Here is a 16,641-nt window from a genome sequence, read left to right as displayed (position 1 = left end):
CAGAGACTGAGACAGAGAAACAGAGAGATAGACAAAGACAATCAGACAGACAGACAGACAGACAGACAGACAGAAACATAGAGACAGACAGACAGAGAGAAATCACTCAATGTATATGTATTGCTGAAACTAACCTGGTCCTGTCAAGTTTCCGTTCGGTAAAATTCCAACATGGGCAGTAGGCCTGAACGCTGCAGTTTGAGGATTACGATCCAACCGAGTGATGAACTGCTTGATTTTTTGGAACAGCCGTCCTGATTGGTGGAGAAAATAAAAGAAGTATTATAAAGCAACATCCGACCCCACTGGTTGTAATGTTCTCATATTGAATTATGTCCATTATTGTTAGTTCCCTTTAACTAAGAATTAGAGGTCACGTGATGAACCGGAAGCAGCCGGTCGTAATTCGGGCAGACAGCATGACACTCCATTATGTTGAAATAAATACTAAAAACATCTAAACAAAGAGACTTCGAGTGTATGTGTACTCTACATTTGGCGACGAGTGAGTAACCGAACACCGCGCAATGGGAGAAAACGAACAAAATGCAGCAGCAGCAGTCAGAACTGTTGCAAACATCTCCGTGCCGTCCGTGTCTCCGTTCGACCCACATGGTGATGTTGCTAGCGTGTTTCAGCGTTGGGAAAGATGGCTTAGAAGCTTCGAACTTTTTGCTGACGCTTCAGGATGCACTGACGGAAGACAGAAGAGACAACTTTTGCTTCACTGTGCAGGTACAGAAACCCAAGAAATATTTTTCACGTTCGACCCACAACCGCCAGAGTATGAACAGGCAGCAGAAGCACTGACGAACTATTTCAAACCGGCAAAGAATCTCCCGTACCTCCGTCACATGTTTCGTCAAGCAAAGCAGGGTGACAATGAAAGTGTAGCACAGTATGTTACCCGACTTCGTCAACTAGCCAAGGACTGTGACTTTGGCGATGGCACAGCCGACTTCATACGTGACCAAGTGATAGACAAGTGTGCTTCTGACAAACTCCGTACTAGGCTACTAGCAGAAAAAGACTTGACACTGGAAAAATGTCTGTCCTTAGCTGCTTCCAAAGAACTGTCAGAACAACAGTCCCAGTTGATAGCAGGTGAAAGAGAAAACGTGTTTGCAGTCAGACAAAGTAGTGGCAGAGGCAGAATTGACAGAAACACTGACAGTAGCAAATACAGAGGTAGTAGAGGTGCAAACAGTAACTCTAGTAGCAGTGTGAGTACCCACTCAAGTATCAAGTGTGGCCGATGCGGACGTGCAGGACATAAATCTTCTGAGTGTAGATGTTCACAAAACGTGACTTGCTGGAATTGCAATTTGAAAGGCCATTTTGCTGCCCAATGCCGCAAACCAAAACGAGAAACAACTGAAGGCCAACGAGGTCAGCGACAAAACAGAGGACGAGCTGGAAGGAAAAACCGTGGTCGACTTCACTTTGTGGAGGAACAACAACAACAGTTATTATACTCGGAACAACAACCATCATCGGACTCGGATGAATACGTCTTCGCAGTTGAGCCAACCCCCAATGAGGTAACAGTACTGATTGAGGATGAACCCATTAACATGATCGTGGACAGTGGCGCGTCGGTCAACATTCTCAACTCTACAGCAGCTGCCAAACTGAAGCAACGAGGTGCCGAATTTGAGGAATGCAAGCGTACACTATACCCCTATGGATCACCACCGATAACAGCCAAGAAAATGGTGAAAGCAGAAATCCAAGTCGCAGGGAAACAACCAGTCACAGCTGAGTTCTTAGTCATTCCGGGCTCTCAACCGCCGTTGCTAGGACGACAGACGTCAGAAGAGCTTGGGATCCTGCAAATTGACGTGAACTTCATCCAGAAAGACATTCTGAGCAAGTATCCTGGTATCACTGAAGGCATAGGCAACCTCAAAAACGTTGAAGTGACAATACATGTAGACAAAAGTGTACCCCCTGTTGCTAGAAAACACTCGCGAGTACCGTTCCATCTCAGAAGCCAAGTGGAGAAAGAGCTTGAAAAACTTGAAAAGGAGGATGTCATAGAAAAAGTGTCAGACTCATCGACAGAATGGGTTTCAAGAATAGTGACTGTACCGAAGCCAAAGAAACCAGCCGAGATACGACTCTGCGTAGACATGAGAGACGCAAACAAGGCAATCATGAGGACACGTCATGTCACACCAACGATCGAGGAGCTGGTCACCGACTTACACGGCGCAACAGTTTTCAGCAAGATCGATTTGAGATCGGGCTACCATCAACTGACACTCAAACCTGAATCCCGGGGAATCACAACGTTCTCTACACACTGTGGACTATACCGTTACAAACGTCTCAGTTTTGGCATAAATTCAGCCGCAGAGATCTTCCAACACACCATACAAACTGTGATAGCTGATGTAGCAGGTAGTCGCAACGTCAGTGATGACATTATAGTTTTTGGCAAAGACGCTGAAGAACATGATAGAAATCTGCACAAGCTACTCACCACTCTCCATCAAGCTGGGCTGACCGTGAACAGTTCCAAGTGCCAGTTCAGAAAGAAGGAGATCGAGTTCTACGGATTCATCTTCAGTGCCGACGGACTCAGACCTGACCCAGCCAAGGTCGCCGCGCTCAAGGACGCCGCAGAACCTCAGAACAGCTCCGAACTCCGTTCGTTTCTTGGAATGGCGCAGTACAGTGCCAGGTTCATTCCGAACTTTGCAACCATCACAGAGCCTCTCCGTCGTCTCACCAGACAAGACGTGCCGTGGAGCTGGGGCGAAGAGGAAGCTAGAGCTCTGTGTGCCGTGAAACAAGCACTGTGTGAGTCAGCAACCCTGGTGTACTTCGACACCAGCAAGAAAACTGAGATACTGGTGGACGCCAGCCCTGTGGGCATCGCCGCTCTTCTTTCTCAAGAAAACAAGCCAGTATGCTACGCCAGCCGGGCCCTGAGTGAAGTAGAACAGCGCTACTCTCAAACAGAGCGAGAAGCGCTAGCCATCATATGGGCCTGTGAACATTTTGACATCTATGTTCGTGGCAGCAGCTTCACAGTGGTCACCGATCACAAACCCCTAACCACCATCTGGAGCAAGCCGTCACCCCCCGCCAGAATTCAAAGATGGGCCATGCGACTTCAACCCTACAAAATGGAGGTCGTGTACAAGCCAGGCAAGGACAATCCGGCAGACTACCTTTCAAGACATCCAATCCCTGGCACCGTCTCATCCAGAGAGGAGAAAGCAGCGGAAGAATTCGTACAGTTCGTCACCGACACGAACACCCCAGTCGCCATCACTACAGAAGACATCCGGAGAGCAACCACAGGTGATCCCACACTGGTGAAGATCATGGAGTTGGTCCGAACAGGCCGATGGCACACATGCCCACCAGACATGCAGGCGGAAACATTCCGAGCATTCCGCAACGTCAAAGACAGTTTGAGCATCAATGCTGAGCAAGACATCTTACTCCAGGGAATACTAGTGGTCATTCCGAGTGCGCTACAAGACAAAGTCATCAAGTTAGCTCATGAAGGTCACCAAGGTATCAACAAGACCAAGGCGCTCCTACGCTCAAAGGTATGGTTTCCAAACATGACTACAAAAGCTGAGAAGGCCATTCGCGAATGTATTCCATGCCAAGCAAACACCAACAGGAGAAACATGGAGCCACTTGCCATGTCTGAACTCCCCCCAGGACCCTGGCAGCATCTCAGTATGGACTTTTGCGGACCATTACCAAGTGGCGAGAGCCTTCTGGTAATCCAAGACGAATACTCCCGGTATCCAGTCGTCGAAATCGTTCGCAAGACAACCATTGACTCCATCATTCCAGTCGTGGACAAAATTTTTGCCGAGTTCAGTTTCCCAAAAGTGATCAAAACAGACAATGGACCACAGTTCCGATCCACTACATGGAAAAACTTTCTGACACAGTGTGGCGTCAAGCATCGCAAGATCACACCCTTGTGGCCAAGATCAAACTCGCAAGCAGAGACGTTCAACAAACCGCTTCTGAAGTCAATTCGTTCTGCCAAAATCCAACACAAGAACTGGAAACAGGAAATGTATGTGTTTCTTCGCATGTACAGATGCACACCACACACAACTACCTGTTTCTCGCCGTACTACCTGATGTTCGGACGAGAACCGAGAACCAAGATGCCACAGCTGCACGAACCATCGAGCAGCCCAGTCGACAAAGAGCTACGACAGCGAGATGGTGATGCCAAGAAAAGGATGAAGATTGCTGCTGACCGTCGTCATCACGCCAAGCCCAGCAGAATCTCCGCAGGAGATAAGGTCCTGGTTCGTCAGGCCAAGCAGGACAAGTTCTCCACTCCCTTCTGGCCTAAGCCGCTCGTTGTCACAGCGAGCAAGGGCTCTATGGTCACTGCCCTCAAACCCGATGGCTCTACAGTGACCCGCAACGCTGCGATGTTCCGGAGGCTTCCTGACACGACACAGCCCGCGATGCAGGAGGACGAGGCCCTCACCGAGGATGAGGACATCCCCAGCGACGACGTCATCGCCGCAAGAGCAGCCGTCGCAGAGGACATCATCACCAGCAACGGCAGTCGCATCAAAACCCCACCCCGCAGACTTCCCAGTTCCCCGCCCGTGGCCATACAGACTGAGAATTTAGTGCCACATCCCAGCCCCATGCCCCAGTCAAATTCCAAACATATTCCCCAGTCACTCCCCAGTCCAAAGCAGCCGAAACCCAAACCCCAGTCACAACCCCAACCCCAACCCCAACTCCGCAGGAGCAGTAGAAATGTCCGCAAACCAGGACACTTGCAGGACTATGTGCTAGATCAGTAACCGTCATGGACTATCGCTCCAGCATCACTACCATCAGCAGTACCCATATACACCTGGCCGCTGATAACATTGGATTTACCTGGTCATCAAATTCTGTGTTCTTCATTGTGGTGCATAGTTAGCTAGGTATAACCCTAGAAAGGCCCTACTGGCTCGGTTTACCTAGACCATAACTCCAGTATAGTTGTGGAGTTATAGAGTAGGCGCAATTATTTTTTTGTTTTAATTTATCATTTAGATCACTCTTTTCATGCAAATAGGTGGAGGAGAAGCTGATAATCATTACGCATTACAGGCAAACAAAATAATGAACCTGGTGATTCCTGTTATTATCATGCACTTCAACAAAATAATACTTTGCACCAGTAAACACTAGATTAGTGTACATGTATTTGATTATGTTGGTTTGTTTGATGAGCAATGGAACTTGACTCAATGCTGAATCTATTGGACTATGCCAAGAAGGCTTCGTTTCATTTTGACATGGCTACGGAGACTGTTTCCAAAGATAAACCTTTCTTTAATTTTAACTTCAAGTTCAAACGTTGATTCATATTATTTTTGGACTGAGTGTGATAATTCATTTCATGTTTAAAATAACTGAATCCTATCATTTATAAAAGTCTCTTGATCAAAGTTTCAATGTTGTTAAAGCAGGAGCTTGTTTAAGCAGGAGCTTGTTTTCTTTTTCTAAGTCAATTCAATTTAAATTTAAATCATATATTATGTAAAGTTTTCATTCAATGTTGGGAGGGATGTAATGTTCTCATATTGAATTATGTCCATTATTGTTAGTTCCCTTTAACTAAGAATTAGAGGTCACGTGATGAACCGGAAGCAGCCGGTCGTAATTCGGGCAGACAGCATGACACTCCATTATGTTGAAATAAATACTAAAAACATCTAAACAAAGAGACTTCGAGTGTATGTGTACTCTACACTGGTGAAAAAAAAGAAGAAAGTATTTCATGACAACTGATATCCGATATTACTGGTGGAAAAGAGTATGTTAATACCAGTTTCTGTAATTCCTCATCTTATGTATGATAGTCAGTCGTGTCCGACTATGACCATCAGAACAGCAGAGGAGGCAACTGCTGTTCCGACTATTTGGGCTAGAATTTGATTATAGTGGATAGTGTCTTGCCCAAGTTACACCCCCACTCTCTCGGCCAAGAGGGTTTTAGGACAGTCGGCGTTGGGATGGTTCTCAAAGGCCAACTAGCCCACAAGGCTGCAGCACTAAGAGCCAGTGCAATTTTGCCTCCTAGTTTGAGAGTCATAGTCCTTCACCAAAGAATAAGCTGTAAATGATTTCCCATTGACTGGAGAAACCATTGATAATACAGCTCTCACTTTGCTGTTGGCTCAAATGTAAACTTATGTCAATCTGTGATATAAGCCGAGTGTTGGGCCGGAATTCCTCATCTAGCTCAGTGCTTAAGATCACTTACTAAGGCTACCGGCTGTCTGTGCCTAACCTGGGAACGCTGAAGAAGAACTGAGGCCAAAAATGGATGATAAACAAAACAACACTTTTTACAAACAAGGTCTGACTGAGAGAAAAAGAGATCTATCTGTCTGTCTGCCTCTCTCTCTCTCTCTCTCTCTCTCTCTCCCTCTCTCTCTCTCTGTGTCTCTATCTGTCTACATTCTGTCTATCAGAGTAAGTAATGACATATCTATCAATCAGAGTAAATAATGATATCTATCTATCTATCTATCAGAGTAAATAATGACATATCTATCTATCTATCAGAGTAAATAATGACATATCTATCTATCTATCAGAGTAAATAATGACATATCTATCAATCAGAGTAAATAATGATATCTATCTATCTATCTATCAGAGTAAATAATGACATATCTATCTATCGGAGTAAATAATGACATATCTATCTCTACTGATCTATCTATCTATCTATCTACCAGACTAAATAATGATATATCTATCTGTAAGAGTAAATAATGACATATCTGTCTATCAGAGTAAATAATGACACTGACATCTATCTTCAGTTTGTATTTGTATTTCTTTTTATCACAACATATTTCTCTGCGTGCAAGTTAAGTCAGGCTGCTCTCCCCAGGGAGAGCACGTCGCCACACTACAGCGCCATCCTTTTTTTTCTGCGTGCATTTAAAAAAAAAAAATGTTTTCTCTATCGAAGTGGATTTTTATGCAGAATTTTGCCAGGAACAACCCTTTTATTGCCGTGGATTCTTTTACGTCAGTGCGCTAACTTGCATGCTGCACACGGGACCTCGTTTTATCGTCTCATCCTAATGACTAGCGTCCAGACCACCACTCAAGGTCTAGTGGAGGGGGAGAAAATATCGGCGGCTGAGCCGTGATTCGAGACAAGAAGTATTTCACAGGAATGGAAATGATTTCAACTGACGCTGGCCTGTTGGCCCCGACCACAAATCATGGCGGCGTCAAATTCAGGGGGAATAATGAGGTTTGGGAGGGGAGGATAGGAGATCAACATGAGTGACGTCCCTTGTTTGCCACCTCCCCTTTCGGGCCGGATTCACAAAATTATGTTTTATTTAGTTATTAATTAATTAATCAATTAATTAATTTACTTAATTATACATTCATTTATGTATCTATTTATTTATATTATCTTATTTGATTTAGTTGTTTATTTATCTTTATTTGTATTATTTATTTACTGTGTACCCGCCCAGTATCTACTGACTCCACCGTCATTCCTTCTTTCTCTCGTTTTACGTGTCTTACCTCTGTATGTGTCCACCTGTAGTCTCGCCTTTATTGCCTGCAAACACACACACACACACACACACACACACACACACACACACAAGCATCAGTGGTGTGTATTGTTGATCGCGTCTGAGCAATTTGTAATGAAATGTTAGTGCTCTCAGAAAAAAAAGACAATATAATTATTGATCTTCTGCAGCAAAACAGCTCACGCCACTCTGACGCACACACACAAACATCAAATCATCAGTGGCGTGTATTGATCGCGAGCAACATGTAATGAAATATTAGTGCTCTGAAATAAGCAACAATAATTTATATTGATCTTCTGCAGCAAGATAGCTCACCCCACTCTCACGCACACACACACACACAAACTCTAGCACCATATCATCAGTGGCGTGTTTTGTTGATCGCGAGCAATATGTAATGTCAGTACTCAGTCTCGGCTGAAATAAACGACAACATATTAATTTATATTGATCTGCAGCAAGATTGCTCACGCCACTCTGACGCGCGCGCACACACACACACACACACACTACGACACGCCACTGATCAACGTGTCAGCCTATTGATCACTGGCAACATGTGACAAAAAAATCAGCGCTCTGAAATAAACACTACAGATAATTATGCACACTGATCTTCTGCGGTGACTGTGGCAGATCACGCGACACACACACACACACACACACACACACACACACACATGATGATGATAATTATAGACACTACAGTGTCTATTCTAGGTCAAAGACCAAGCTCTAAGCGGTATTATAAACACGGAAGCATTTGCACAAAAGGCAGCCTATCTGGGTAGAGCCGACTGGCCGACTGACCGCTGCCATGAAGGCGCGCATCAGTGACAAACACACACGCAGACACACACACACACCATCAGCGTGTACTGACCGCTGGCAATATGTAATTACATAATAATGCTAGACATAAACGACAATAACTTTTTTTTAATTTTTTTTTTATCTCAAGATAGTATACTAACACTGACACACACACACCATTCACACACATATGCACACAAACACCACCCCCACCGTGCTCAAACACACACACGTCACAGACACAACACACACACACACACACACACACACACAGAGAATTGGAATGGTTTATTCACAATCAGGTCACAGCCCCTAGTGAAGGGGGGGGGGGTGGGGGGTATACGTAAATATAATACAGAAAATAAAAACAAATAAGCATTAATATAGACAACAGAAAGTACAGAGAGAGAGAGAGAGAGAGAGAGAGAGAGAGAGAGAGAGAGAGAGAGAAAGCAAGCATGATAAACAGAATGAATTATGCGACAACCAGAAATTGCGTTTTCTGGGAAACAATTAAGGGAGGTAATCGTTGCCAAAGAAAAAAGAAAGAGCTCGACCTCATACTGACATGGCACGGAGTAAGTTTACCTCCCCTCCCCTCCACTAAACTGAACTCCCGTTAAAAAAATAAATAAACAATAACTAACAAATAAATCCACCCTCGACAGCAACCCCTCCCAACACACCACAAAACAAAACAAAGCCCTTGAAAACCAGCCTGTAACCCCCCCCCCCCCACACACACATACAAGCACTGTCGGTTAAAAAAAAAAAAAAAAAAAAGTGCAGTGTGGGTTTCCTGGGAGGGTAAACACCTGCTGAACTCCCACGTGATCTAAAATTAGATATAATGTCAATTCACTGAGTAGGCGTTCTCCTTCCCCCCCCCCCCCCCCAAATCCCCCACCCCCTCAAGGATACAAACAAATTCAGTCATGCTGTTATCAAATTTCTGCGCCTTTTAAATATTAGTAGTAGTAGTTCTTTTTTTATGTACTTATTTATTTATTTATTTACTTATTTCTTTTTATTTATCAGTTTTTTTGGGGTTTTTTTGTTTAGTTATTTTACTTATTTATTTATTTTCATTTATTTTATTTTTTCTCAAGGCCTGACAAAGTGCGTTGGGTTACGCTGCTGGTCAGGCATCTGCTTGGCAGATGTGGTGTAGCATATATGGATTTGTCCGAACGCAGTGACGCCTCCTTGAGCTACTGAAACTGAGGGTCCCCGAAAGTCGTCGTGGCCGAGTGGTTAAGGCGATGGACTAGAAATCCATTGGGATCTTCCCGCACAGGTTCGAATCCTGTCGGCGACGTTTTTTTCTCAAGGCCTGACAAAGCGCGTTGGGTTACGCTGCTGGTCAGGCATCTGCTTGGCAAATGTGGTCAGTGTAGCGTATATGGATCCTTGAAGCTACTCGGATACTGCTGTCATCAAATTTAGACTCGAGGAAGGTTGCCGCAGAATGGATAAGACACTCAACTGGTAATTGAGAATCCGTGAGGGCCTGGGTTCGAATCCCGCTCTCGCCCTTTCTCCCAAGTTAGACTGGAAAATCAAACTGGTTTGTCTAGTCATTCTGCCGATGAAACGATAAGCAAAGGTCCCGTGTGCAGCATGCACTGAAGAGAGTGTGTATCAACTGCGATAAGCAAAGGTCCCGTGTGCAGCATGCACTGAAGAGAGTGTGTATCAAACTGGTTGTCTAGTCATTCTGATGAAACGATAAGCAAAGGTCCCGTGGGCAGCACGCACTGAAGAAAGTGTGTTCTCCTCTGGCAAAATTCTGTTGAAAAAATCAACTCACATAGGCACACAGATATACATGCAAGCATTCAAGGCCTGTCTAGCGCGTTGGGTTATGCTGCTGTTAGGCATCTGCCTAGCAGATATGGTGTAGCGTATATGGATTTGTCCGTACGTAGAATTGACGAGTTCGGTAAGATTATGGCGAGTCGACTGATCGATTCAGCCCATCGAAATTGATTTTAGACTGCAAAAAAACAAACAACAACTGATGAATTTGTGCCGTTAGAATAAAGCTCCGACGAAGAAGATAAAGAAGAAGTTTGTGTGTGTGTGTGTGTGTGTGTGTGTGTGTGTGTGTGTGTGTGTGTGTTATAATTTACGTTTTTTAAAATATTATTTTATATTTTTTTCATGGACTCGAGCCCAACGTGTAAATACTAAATTAGTGTTAGAATAGTGACTAGAATATTCCTGCGGTGACCGACTTGGCTTCACGAAATTAATTTTCTCAGGACTCAGTGTTTGGGTACCTTGTTGTGTAGATAACTGTGGAATAGTTACATGTGCATCTACATAGATGAGTTAAGAATATTTATAAACCTCATTTCCAGCACTTTCTTTTCATAGCTAACTTGTCTGTCTGAGTATCTGGAACGATGTTTAATGATTAAAAAAAAAAATCTTTAAAAAAAAATGCAATTTCTGGGTGCGCGTCGCATGGTCGCGTGTACGACTCGATTTTCTGCTGCCTTCCTTGGATGTGATAGCTCTTTTCTCATGCTCTGGTTTCTCGCTTTCTGTGGGTTGTGGAAACAATTTAGAACATACACAGCATGCAACCCCCCCCCGCCCCCCCGCCCCCCGGCCCCCATCTCCTCCCCCCCAACTCCCCGAAAACGGAGTATGGCTGCGTACATAGCGGGGTAAATAAACAAAATGGTCATACACGTAAAATGTTACATGTCTGAGTGTGTGTGTGCATGCGTGTCTTGATTAAACCTGACTGAATGACACAGGAAACGAATGATGAGCGCCCAATGGCAGCCTGTCAGTCCTTCAGCTCTAGCCACGTAGGCAGCCTGTAGTGTAAATGACTCTGTGTTTGTAAAGTACTTACAGCCTGGTCTTTGACCGAGGATAGGCGCTATATAAGTATCCATATCAGTCAATGACTCCGGGTTTGTAAAATGATTAGAGCTTGGTCTCGACCGAGGATGGGCGCAATAAAAAATAGCCATATCATCACCATCATCCCCCCTTTCCGGAATCGAGGCCATTACTAACATCGGGGTTTCCAAATATCAGTATCAGTATCAGTATCCAAATCCATTATACGCTAAACCACATCTGCCAAGCAGATGCCTGACCAGCAGCGTAACCCAACGCGCTTAGCCAGGCCTTGAAAAAAACAAACAAAACACACACACACACACACACACACACAAAACCAAAAAAAAAACCAACCAAACCCAGTAATGCTGACACACTGAGATAGCAGTCTGGGTTTTCCTCAGTGGTTAGTCGACCTGATCACTTCCGGGCTATCTTCAAGTTCCGGTTTCACTTTCTTTCTTTTTATTTCCCCCTCAAAGCCTGACTAAATAAGCGCGTGCTGTGTTACGCTGCTGGTCAATCATCTGACGTGATGTAGCTTATAATAATATTAAATTATGAATTTGTCCGTACGCAGTGATGCCTCCGTGAGTAACAGAACTGTCAACAAAATAACACGGAAACCCGCCATTGTAACATGCACAAATGATTCAGTCTTTTTCAAAAGTAATCACTGGATTGACTCAGCGGCATTCAGTGTACCGCCAAGCGCCCCTACTGCCCCCTCGCCAGCTCCCCCACCCCACCCCTCCCCCCCCACACACCCACCCATTGTGAGTCATACCGTCATCATTCAATTTAAGTTCCTCCAAATACCCTCTACAGGATCTGACTTTATAAGCAGCCATGTTAAAATTCTACTCACCATAACAAAGACGGAACTAAAAATCAAGTGCTTTGAGGTGTTGTTGGTGTTTTTGACTCACTTGTGTAAACAAAGTGAGTCTGTGTTTTAACCCGGTGTTCGCTTGTGTGTGTGTGTGTGTGTGTGTGTGTGTGTGTGTGTGTGTGTGTGTGTGCGTGAGTGTGTGTGTCCGTGTGTCTGTGTGTCCGTGGTAAACTTTAACATTGACATTTTCTCTGCAAATACTTTGTCAGTTGACACCAAATTAGGCATAAAAATAGGAAAAATTCAGTTCTTTCCAGTCATCTTGTTTAAAACAATATTGCACCTCTGGGATGGGCACAAAAAAATAATAAAAAGAAGCGTAATTATATGCAAACTGTATTTACTGTTATATTTATATTTTTTATATTCTCTAAACTTGGCACTTTGACCTCTTATTCTGACACAACAACAAGAGGAGTCATTATTATCATTTTTTGTTCAAGCAGGAACTTCTTTTGCTAAGCATGGGATTTTTTATTTATTTTGCAAACGTTTTGGTGCAGATAGTAAAAAAAGGGAAATTACTCTGAAATTAATGCTAGGGGACTTAATTTATCACAAGTGAGTCTTGAAGGCCTTGCCTCTCTTGTTTTTCTTTCTTTCTTTCTTTTTCATTCTTATCATCATCATCATCATCACTGATCGTCGTCGTCGTCATCATCATCTCTCTCTTTCCCTTAGTCGCTCTCAGCGCCTGTCTATTTGTCTGTCTGTCTGTTTGTCTGTCTCATTCTATCTGTCTTCTTTTCTTCTTCTTCTCGTATTTGATATATTCCTATTTTATGTATTTTTTCTTTGATGTTTCTCTTGATCACTTCTTTATTTCCTTCCATTTCTAAAATTTTATCTTTTAAATACACACACACACACACACACACACACACACACAAACTCAGCATGTATGCTTAATCTATTACCCAAAGAAAATTAGAATTATTCATTCATTCATTCATTCATTCATTCACTCACTCTCTCTCTCTCTCTCTCTCCAACAAAAAGACAACGACAACAAAAACAACAAAAAAACCCAAACAAAAAAACACACACACACACACACACAAAACACTCACACACACACACACACACACACACACACACACACACACACACACACACACATACACACACTCAGCATATATGCTTAATCTATTACCCTAAGAAAATTAGAATTATTCATTCATTCATTCACTCACTCACATACTCACTCTCTCTTTCTATCTATCTATCTATCTCTCTACAACAACAACAACAATTAAACAAAAAACAAACAAACACACAGACACAGACACACACACACACACACACACACAAACAAACACAGCATGTATGCTTAATCTACTACCATAAGAAAATTATAATTATTCCTATTTTATTCATTCATTCATTCAATCATTCATTCATTTACTCACTCATTCGTTCATTCTATCTATCTATCTATCTATCTATCTTACCTCACTCATGACACTGTACACGTAATTGGCGGTGTTTCCGCAACACACACTGTTTCCATCCGTGTCATTCTTCACGTGGTAGCCTTTTTCCTGGCACACCACCGGGTCTTCTCTGTAGCAGTACCTGTATGTACACAGGGGGCAATGTACGGTGTCGTCACAATTTGAAACACCCACCAAAGTCTGACAGTGTACGGTGAAAATACTAACATGATTACGATGATGCTATATTAGCATGATATTATGCCGATGATAATAATAACAATAACAACAACGATGATGATGATGATGATGATGATGATGATAATAATAATAACAACAACAATAACAATGATGATGACAACAACAACGACAACAACAACAATAATAATAATAATAATAATAATAATAATAAAAACGAGCAAGTAGAGATCATTAGTGTTTTTAAATTTCTCGGACTGATCATTTCTAATGATTTGAAATAGGAGAAAAATACTGAAAAAAAAAAAAAAAGTTATGCAAGCACAGCAGTGCTAGTACTTTCTTCGGCGCTTCGAAAAGCTCGAACATTATCATAGTTTTACAGAGTTGTCATTGAAAGTATGTTTACTTTAGCAACTACTGTTTGGCCACGGAAACATTTCAAAGTTAGAAACCATAGCTCTGAACAGAATCGTAATGACTACCACAAGATTATCGGCCAGTGAAAACCTTCCACCTCTCGACTACTGACATAATCATATACCTACCATAAACGGCTACTCAGAAAAGCATCAGCAATCAGACAGGACGAAATACATGCAGCTTTTGGGATTATTGAGAATCTCCCCTTGGGTCGCCGGTACAGACGTATTAGGACCAAAACCTATCGATTCGCCAATAGCTTTTCCCCCCGAAGCAGTCTCGCTGAGAAACCCAATAAGCTTAATGAGAATTGTGCAATCAACAACAACCATTGACCTGAAGATCTAGGCATGAGCCCCGTCCGACGAAAGTGTGTAATGTGCGGCTCATGTTCAAACGAGTGTGTGTGTGTGTGTGTGTGTGTGTGTGTGTGTGTGTGTGTGTGTGTGTGTGTGTGTGTGTGTTTGCGTGTGTGCATGCGTTTGAGTGCTCATGCACAAGTACTTATATATATGTGTGTGTGTCTAAATTTTTTTTTACTGTATCTGTATTTGTATATGATTTGATTAATGTTTGTACCTTTTTATGTGCTATCACCCCAATATTCTTTTTGACCCCCGTACACTTGGTAATAAAGATATATTCCATTACTACTACTACTACTACTACCACTAACAACAACTACACCAATGATAATAATACTAATGATGACAATCATGCTAATGATAGTTATGATAAGAACCCAAATGCTAATAATAATAATGATACTAGTAGTAGCAGTGGCAACGAAAATAATGTATCATCATTATCATTATTACCATTATTATTATTATTAGTAGTAGTAGTAGTAGAAGTAGTAGTAGTAGTATCATCATCATTATTATCATCACTGAGTAGTCATTGTTATTATCATTGTTATAATAATTATTATTATTATTATCATAAGTAGTAGTAGTAGTAGCAGCAGCATCAGCAACAACAACAGTAGCAGCAGCGGCAGCAACAACAGTAGTAGTTGTAGTATCGTTTACCTGATGACGTCACGGGGCCTGATGACGTCAGCGTGTGTCAGTACAGGGGGCGGGACGGGGCAGGGGTCTCTGTTGAGCTGACCGTGCAGGACAGAGGTGACGATCAGCAAGATGACCACTGCCAGCACGTTGACCACCATGGCGATGACCACATCTCTTCGTAACAGACGAAGAGACGTAACTCTGGACGCCGTGCTGCGGTCCACGTGGTCTGCTTTCATTTCTTGAGATGAAGAGGGGAAGGTGATTGTTGCTGTTGCTGTTGTTTTGATGATGGTGCTGTTATAGCTGTTTAATAATGACTGATGACGATAATGTGGTCTCTGATGACGTAGCTGTGTTTAATGATGATGGTCCTGTTGCTGTTGTTTTGATGATGGTGCTCTTATAGCTGTTTAATGACTGATGACGACAATGTGGTCTCCGATGACGTAGCTGTGTTTAATGATGATGGTCCTGTTGCTGTTGTTTTGATGATGGTGCTGTTATAGCTGTTTAATAATGACTGATGACGACAATGTGGTCTCCGATGTCGAAGCTATTAATGATGATGGTCCTGTTGCTGTGTTTCGATAATGGCGCTGCTGTTGCTGTGTAATGACTCAGTGATGACGACAACGTGGTCTCTGATGTCGAAGCTGTGTTTAATGATGATGGTCCTGTTGCTGTTGTTTAATGATGATGGCCCTGTCTCTGTATATTGACTCAGTGATGATGACAACGTGGTCTCTGATGACGTAGCTGTATTCAATGATGCTGCTGCTCACGAAGATTCGTCGTTGGTCAGTGTTATGCTTTCCTCCCCCTTTCTTTCCTTCCTTTCCTTCTTTGCTGTGCTTTCTTTCTTTTGTGCTTGGATCTTGCTCCTGTCTGTCTGTCTGTCTGTCTGTCTGTTGCCAGATAATAATACTAATAATAATGGATACCTATATAGCACACTATCCAGAAATCTGCTCTAGGTGCTTTACAAAAACGCTTTGTTAACATAAAACATTACATCTATGTTACATACACACACCAAAATATGACCACACACACACACACACACACACACACACACACACTGCGTACATACATTTTAACAATACATGTGTATCTAACAGCTACCCTAACACATACGCACACATAGGCAGGCACAAACTTACACAAACGCACGCGCACACAATACACATTCATATACATGCATGTAGTTATGTACACATACATATGTATATATACATAGTCAAGCACAGCTAACGCAAAGGAAGTGGACCTGCCACAATTGAACTTACTGCTGAGGGAAAAGGTGAGTTTTGAGACGAGATTTAAAAGATGCGAGGGAATCAGAATGACGGAGGTTATCAGATCTTACCCTTCTCTTCTATGTGCTGTCTGTTTCACAGTGTTGTTGTTTACTGGGTTGTTTTTTTCTC

The 16,641-nt window shown here is 42.8% G+C and overlaps 1 protein-coding gene and 1 non-coding gene across 7 annotated transcripts in view; one reads left to right on the top strand and one right to left on the bottom strand.

The window, feature by feature from the left end:
* The window catches only part of LOC143275510 (lymphotoxin-alpha-like), a 19,903-nt gene extending 3,262 nt beyond the window's left edge, over window positions 1-16,641 (bottom strand). Inside the window, exons 1-5 of one of the 6 annotated variants that reach the window (XM_076579666.1) lie at window positions 16,581-16,641; window positions 15,230-16,107; window positions 13,596-13,719; window positions 7,561-7,597; window positions 135-254 (exon numbers count right to left, since the gene is read on the bottom strand). In XM_076579666.1, the coding sequence (XP_076435781.1) occupies window positions 135-254; window positions 7,561-7,597; window positions 13,596-13,719; window positions 15,230-15,450 (502 nt within the window). In that variant the 5' untranslated portion in view covers window positions 15,451-16,107; window positions 16,581-16,641. Of the gene's footprint in view, window positions 1-134; window positions 255-7,560; window positions 7,598-13,595; window positions 13,720-15,229; window positions 16,120-16,500 lie in introns of all 6 variants that reach the window. The other 5 variants (XM_076579669.1, XM_076579663.1, XM_076579665.1 and 2 more) reach the window with 5 other exon arrangements.
* On the top strand, window positions 9,627-9,708 carry Trnas-aga (transfer RNA serine (anticodon AGA)). The gene has a single exon. It is a non-coding gene; the product is annotated as a tRNA-Ser (tRNA).

This window comes from Babylonia areolata, chromosome 30 (genome assembly GCF_041734735.1).
Source record: "Babylonia areolata isolate BAREFJ2019XMU chromosome 30, ASM4173473v1, whole genome shotgun sequence".
NCBI classification, from domain to species: Eukaryota; Metazoa; Mollusca; class Gastropoda; order Neogastropoda; family Buccinidae; genus Babylonia; species Babylonia areolata.
Note: the sequence above shows the minus strand (reverse complement) of the source record. Positions and strands in the feature narration are given on the sequence as shown.